This window comes from Carlito syrichta, unplaced genomic scaffold (genome assembly GCF_000164805.1).
Source record: "Carlito syrichta isolate Samal-C Ts95f unplaced genomic scaffold, Tarsius_syrichta-2.0.1 Scaffold303008, whole genome shotgun sequence".
Lineage (NCBI taxonomy): Eukaryota > Metazoa > Chordata > Mammalia > Primates > Tarsiidae > Carlito > Carlito syrichta.
In genome coordinates, this window is record NW_007247104.1 from 315,010 (window position 1) to 321,985 (window position 6,976).

General features: G+C 36.9%; 1 protein-coding gene across 4 annotated transcripts in view; it reads right to left on the bottom strand.

Moving 5' to 3' along the window:
- The window catches only part of SEPT7 (septin 7), a 109,517-nt gene that overhangs the window by 101,862 nt on the left and 679 nt on the right, over positions 1 to 6,976 (bottom strand). The window contains exon 2 of one of the 4 annotated variants that reach the window (XM_021712008.1): positions 6,069 to 6,070. The exons of 2 other annotated variants lie outside the window; for them this stretch is intronic. In XM_021712008.1, coding sequence (XP_021567683.1) covers positions 6,069 to 6,070 — 2 coding nt within the window. Of the gene's footprint in view, positions 1 to 4,737; positions 4,743 to 6,068; positions 6,071 to 6,976 lie in introns of all 4 variants that reach the window. One more of the 4 variants, XM_021712006.1, reaches the window with a different exon arrangement.

A 6,976-nucleotide genomic window follows, 5' to 3' on the forward strand; every position in this document is an offset into this window, starting at 1 on the left:
CCTCAGCCTCCCAAAGGTGCGGGATTACAGGCTGAGCCACCAAGCCAGTACTGACTTTTAAGACACAGTAGAGGCCGGAAAGTAAACAGTCAATTGCTATATAGTCTGATAACTTTTTAAAACTAACACGGAATGCTTATTATATGCTAGGCATCATGCTAAGGATTTGTCATGTATTATCTTATTTAATTCTCAAATACCCTTATGATTCCCACTTTACAGAGAAGAAAACATAAAAGTTCTGTTATTTGCCTAATGCTCAGCTTTAAAGTTGGGATTTGAATCCAGATCTGACTCCAGAACCTAAGCTCTTAATCACTATGCCTCTACTTCTATTGTCACAGCACTGAACTCAGTTTCTACTGTGCCCAGCACACAGCAGGTCAACAAATATATTTGTTAAATGAATAAATTAGAGGGCTAAAGTTCTAATCTAATGCTTTGACATCAATACTACCAATACCTAATACCAATGTTACAATAACGTAACATCAACACATTACTGATGTAATGACTTACTATCAATACTACCATTTTAACTGGTAGTCTCTGGCTTCAAAGAGTTCAAAACCACTAAAACACTAACAAATATGAAGCGATCACTAAACAAATGTTAAATAATCAATGTTCCAAGTTACTCATCATGTCATGTTGACAATAGCAAAATAGTGGAAATTAATTTCTACAAGCTATTAATTAAATAAAATGCAGTCTATCCACATGCTATGGTCTGAATGCGTTTCCTCACAAATCATTATGCTGAAACTTAACCACCAAAGTGATAGTATTATTGAGATTAATGACCTTATAAAAGAGATGCAAGGGAGCTATCTGCCCCTTTTACCTTCTGCCATATGAAAATACAACATCTGTTCCCTTCAAAGGAAGCAGCATTGAAAGTGCCATCTTGGAAGCAGAGGCTTGGTCCTCACCATATACAGAAGCTGCTGGCACTGTAATCTTAGACTTCCTAGCCTCCAGACGGTAACAAATAGATCATAAAGATTACCCAATCTTGGGTATTTTGTTATAGCAACACAAACAAACTGAGACATCATATATAATAAATTTATGTAGCTGTATAAAAGAGTAAGAATGCTATTTATGTGCTGACATGGAATAATCCAAGACACACTAACTGGAAAAGACAAGGTAAGAAAGAAAGTGTGCCTTATGCTACCAAGGGTGGAGGCAAGAAGATTATATGCTTTTAATTTCCATATGCAACACCACCTTTGGAAGAACATACAAGAAGCTGTTAACATATGTTGCCTGAGGAATAGGAAATTGAGTGACTTGGAGGTTAAGAGTAAGAGGAGATTTCACTATATATCTCTTTTTAACCTTTTGAATTTTGAACCAAATGATATTACCTGTTCAAAAAATAAACTCCCAATATAATAAAAAGCAATTTCAGAAATGAAAAATCACTATAGCATCCATGAAGGCATGGCCATAGCTTTCTTGATTGCTATAGTTTCACAGTGTCTGATTGCTGCTTAAATCAAGTACATGTTAAATCAACAAATGAAGTTTACAGAAATTTCAAATTGTCACTGCAGGAATATTACAAACATATTTCACAAAGAACTGTAAAACTGGGGGAAAATGGTTTTGATTTTCCTGAAAACAGTCAATTACAGCCAAAGATTCAGGGCCTCATCCAAAGCCTACTTATGGTTTATCAAACTCTGAAACACTACTAAAATCTGTATTCTTTTAAAAGTACCAAGGTGATCATTTTAACTATTCTTTCAAGTTTTCTGCACATCTGAAATCTTATTTAATAAAGAAGTGAGGGACAAAGGGGAACTTTTAAAAAGCTATCCAGAAAAAACACTTTAAGTGAGTTAACTGTAGACATGTTATAACTCAATAAAGTTGTTTTTAAAAAAGCCAAACTAATCTATAACTATTAGAAAGCAGATTAGTGGTTACCTGGAGCAATAGGAAAATAACTGCAATAGGGCACAAGAAACTCTGGGAAGGTGGAAATGTTTTTGTACTTTGATCAGAATAAAGGCCACAAAATGTGTGTATACATATGTCAAAATTCATTGAAATATTTTAAATCTGTGCTTTTTATATGAAAGCCATACCTGAAGAAAGTTACTCAATAATTGGGAAGCATTAGAAATGCAGATTCCTGGGGCCTTTTCCCAGAAATTGTGAACCAATGGGTTTGCAGCAGGAACCAGTTAATCTGCATTTTTTAACTCCAGGCTATGGTTGACCCTTCATGCATGAGGATCATCAATTATACTTTGGAAAACACCTAGTACAGTGTATGTCCAGTAATTATTGATCATGCTTTCCAAAAATGAGGTTGATGCATATGTTTGTAGCATTTGTTTTTGGCATGGCAACACCAGTGCTGGGAATTTGTTTATCGTTTGTCATTTATCATGTGAAGTGACAAGTTGTCCTTTTGAATACACTTTGCATTTTGCAAATTTGAAGAAAGTTAGCACTATCTGTGGGCTAAAGAAGATGGAGTGTCAAGGGGAAAAAAATGTAACCCTTCCGACATATTCTTCTGTTTGAATCTAACAAAGAAGTAAAGGCAGCGAAGGCGGCTCAAAACATTTGTGCCACGTACAGGGAGTGGGAAAAGCACTATAAGAAAGTGGTTTTGTTGTTTCAAAGAGGGCCATTTTGACCTGAGTGATTCTCCACTTTCAGGAAGACCACTGAGCTCTGATGAAGACCATTTAAATGCTTTAATCCACAATCATCCACATCAGTCAACCCAAGAACTGGCAAATGTGATGAACTGTGACCAATCAACCATCATGTGACACAAGACAAAAATGCTATGAACTTATGCATCAATCCAGGTAATTCCATTTCTAAATTTGGGAAATACTAAGAATATTAAGTGATAGAAGAAAGAACTAGGGAATAAGGTGGTTAAAGACTGCTTCCTCATCTCCTTCAGTCCTTCAATATTATACTATATGCTATAATCCATCACCTAGTACAGTATTTCTCAATCAGGAGTGATTCATTCCGCCCTGCCCCCCTCAGGTGAAATCTGGCAATGTCTGCAGACATTTTCATTTTCACAACTGGAGAGTGCATGGCTCTGGGCATCTTAGTGGACTGAGCCCAGGGACACTGGTAAATATCCCACAATGCACAAGATAGCCCCTACACCCAACAAAGAATTATAAAACCTCAAATGAGAAACTGACCTGGACCCTCACCTCAAACGAAGCTACCAAAAAGTACTCAACTCTGACCCCAGAGTTAAACAAAACAACAGATTTGCATGTTACATCTTCAGGAGAGTCAACTTTTACTTCCAGATTAGTGGGTAAGGAGGAGAGGGGCCATCTTTATATGCATAGAATGCAAAGAATACAGAATAAAATGTAAATGTCACATTAATACCTAAGACTTCAAAAACTTCAAAATAACGTAAGTAGGAGCAGTTTCAGGTTATACCCCCAATAGCAGGATATATTTTATCTAGTCTTCTCAGCTTCAAGGTAAAGTATTTTTTGAAATTAAGAAACACTGGCCTAAAATAGAAGTACTGTACATAAACTTTAGCATGACAGAGTGCTTGTTACTGCAGCACAGACTAACCTAGTGCTATTCAAAGTGTGGTCTATGGACCATTGAGCCAGCCAGTCTATGCATTATCAGTTGATATTGGAGAAGTAAGTATAAAACTGAGAGCACAAAAATGGAATTTTTTATGGCAGAATAATTTTATGTCTATTGAATATAATAATAAAAAGTTGGGGCATATATTTTGTCTTTCTTGCCTTTAAAATTTGCAGTATAGTCATGTTAGAGTCATAACATCAGTCAAAGATGGATCACATATATGACAGTTTATAAATTAAGATGAAAAATTTCTATGCCCAGCGATACCTTAGCAGTCATAAGTTCATTGCATGAGCATTATCTTTTTTTATTTAGATATGAATACCACTGTGACTTCACTGAGAAACAAATAACACTGTGTTATAATTGCCTACAGTATTCAGTACCATAACATGTTGTACAAGCTTATAGTGTAAGCTTCTACATATCCTAGGAGTATAGTAGGCTATCCCATCTAGGTTTGTCTAAGTATACATACTATGATGTCCACAACAATGAAATCACCTATCCACGCAGTTCTCAGAATGCATTCCTGTAGTTAACAACACATGACTGCACTTTTATTATATTTTACAATGATATCAATCCAGTGGGTTGAAATTTTTTTAAAAATCCTTAATCCAATTGTGAAGCACTCACCTAACCCTACTCTGACTGATACATTTAGTGCATGACAAAGCCAGGATCTGAATCCATACCTAACATCAAAACTCATGTTAATTATTACACTATATGCTTCCATATCATTAAGATTTTGAACTCAAACCTCTATGTATAATCCCTACCTCTGGATAGTAGAACTGCACCAGGTAGGAGTCACAAGGGCTTTTTGTGTGTCTGGCCTAAGGCCTTCAACAATGAAAACAAGCCAAGCTGCCTCTTTGGTCCCTCTTCCCCAGGCTCATGTTCAAAACTTAGTCTCCAGATCTCTGATGACACAAAAGGACAAGAGAAGACAAAAACAAAAGATCATTTCTCCTAAAGGCCTAGGGAAGAGCCATTAAATGCTACTACTTTCTTTTGGGACCCTAAAGTATGGGGGGGGTCCCAAAAGTATGTTTCTACCTAAGTATGGGGGATGACTCCTCTCAAACAGGAGTAGCCTCAGACCTTTCTAATCACACCTGCTACACAGAGTACAGAATACATGAGTCCAAATAAGAAAAAAGCTACATGGTCTTAACAATTGTTATTAAAGTCTTCCTTCTTCACTCCATTTGACTCACCCACACTGCACTTTTTAACCACAATCCTTAGTTTAAAAAAAAAAAAATTACATCCCAATCTGATATTTCTAAAAGTAAATTTAACTCCTCTAAAATAATTCATTTTAAGTGCAATGTCCTGCTATATTTATGTCACTTATTTTCTTTTTAAATATTAATAGAAACTCACAAAGTTATTTCAACACCCACCAATGGGTCACAATCTGCAGTGTTTAAAACACTGCTGTAGAATGCAACAGTCTACATTTAACAGTACACTCTCTACTGGCAAACAAAACCCATAATCAAGCTACCTTAAAATTCTCCTTAAAAACATAATTTTTTAATATCAGTTTCCATTGTACAATACATCATGACATTTTACTGTCCAAACTCAGTACAAAAACATACAAAAAGGTTTGTCTCAAAACTTAGCAAAATACATAAATTGTTGCTTAAAAATGTTCACCTTCTAGCAAAAAACTGAAGATAGCTTATTAAGACAAAATGTGAAATATGGTTCTTAGCAGGTAATTCAGTCAGGTAACAATATCAGCAATTCCCAGAAGACAGTTTACAGTGAAGTCATACACCACCAAATTACAAATCTGAAACAAATTTGCTCTATAACTATCCTTATTCTAACTGGTGCCATCATATGATCACTCGTTACTGAGTTCTTAGAAGCCACAGATCTAACTCTTCTTCCTCCCTCTTTTCTCAAGTTTTGTTGCCACAGCATATCCCTCTAAATGGTCCTAAGGTCTGTTCAGGAGTCCTAACTTTTCTCAAACTAGATCAGAAGTTCTGATATGAACTTCTTTTAAGTTATTTCTATGAAAAATGTGCAAATCCAAACAACCAATTGTATAAAAACTTCTGAAACATAATCTATTGATAATACTACCTTTCATGCATTATGCACAAATACCTTATCTCCAAACTAAAACAAGGACCCCCAAATTGTCAAACTACGTAAGAATAGGATATTCTTTATGTACATTAAAACCAGCTTAACATAAATATATTAGCTAAAATTACTATATAATAAGTATGAGTTATGGACTCGAGTTCTGTAAGCCTAACAGCCCACGTGATATTTGTAATAACTGTATTAAGAGGACCTGGCTCCATCATGTTGTCCCATCACAGAATAACACAATGCTACCATGCAAATCATCAATGTAGTTTCCACATTTATTTCAGAGCTCCACTCAACTCCATCTCCTTTAGTCCCTCCCACTGAACAGCTGAGTGGGATGAAAGATTGTTTCCTGCTCCCTCCCCAGCCCATCCCTGGCTCATTCCCTTGCTGTTAAGAGAAATAAGGAATCCAAGCAGCAGTAACTGACTTGGTAATTGTTTATATCGACCCTTCAGTCTAAAAGGATCCCATAATTTCATCCCTACCTGTACACTTAAAAGCTAAAGACTCCTCCCGAGTCTGCGCATAAACTTTAGAGGGGAAAAAACTGACTATACTCATCACCTGCACATACATAAATACCTAAAACAAGTACAATGCTTGTGAATCTAGGCTATCTCTTCATTTAGCTTCTCAAGGGCACTCAGGAAGAAACTCTTCCATTTCATCAAAATAACAAAGCCCAAAGAAACCATTCTGAAAGCTGAACTGTAGAGCAAGAATTTAATAAGCTATTATTTTAGTAGCTAAGCAAACACCTGGACGTCATGAATTCTTTCCTAAAACTATAAAATACCCCGGCTTTGAAACCGTGTACTCTCAAAAAGTCACTTAGCAAATGGAAATGTGCTAGAAAAATCTCAGTTGCTCATTTCTTACTACACACACACGGCTGAAATGGAACTCAGGAGTGGAAAATGTGAATGAAATGGCCTGTTCTTCTTCCAAAATGTGGGGGAGGAAAGGAAATGAAAGGGCTTCTTAAGAGAGTAACCGAGAATTCTGAAATATTTTCAAAAATTCATTTCCTTAAACTTCACCAGTCGCCCGCTCCACTCCCTCTTCGCCGGGGACCCTTCCCACCCTTTCCATCTCCTCCGGAGGGCGCCCTTCCGGACGTTCCCGTTCCCCCTTTCCTAAAAATTGAGCGCAAGCCCCTAACCGAGCTCCCGATTCTCGGTTCTCAAGATCGCCCGCCACCCACCGGCCTTCGGGGCTCGCCCGGGGAGCG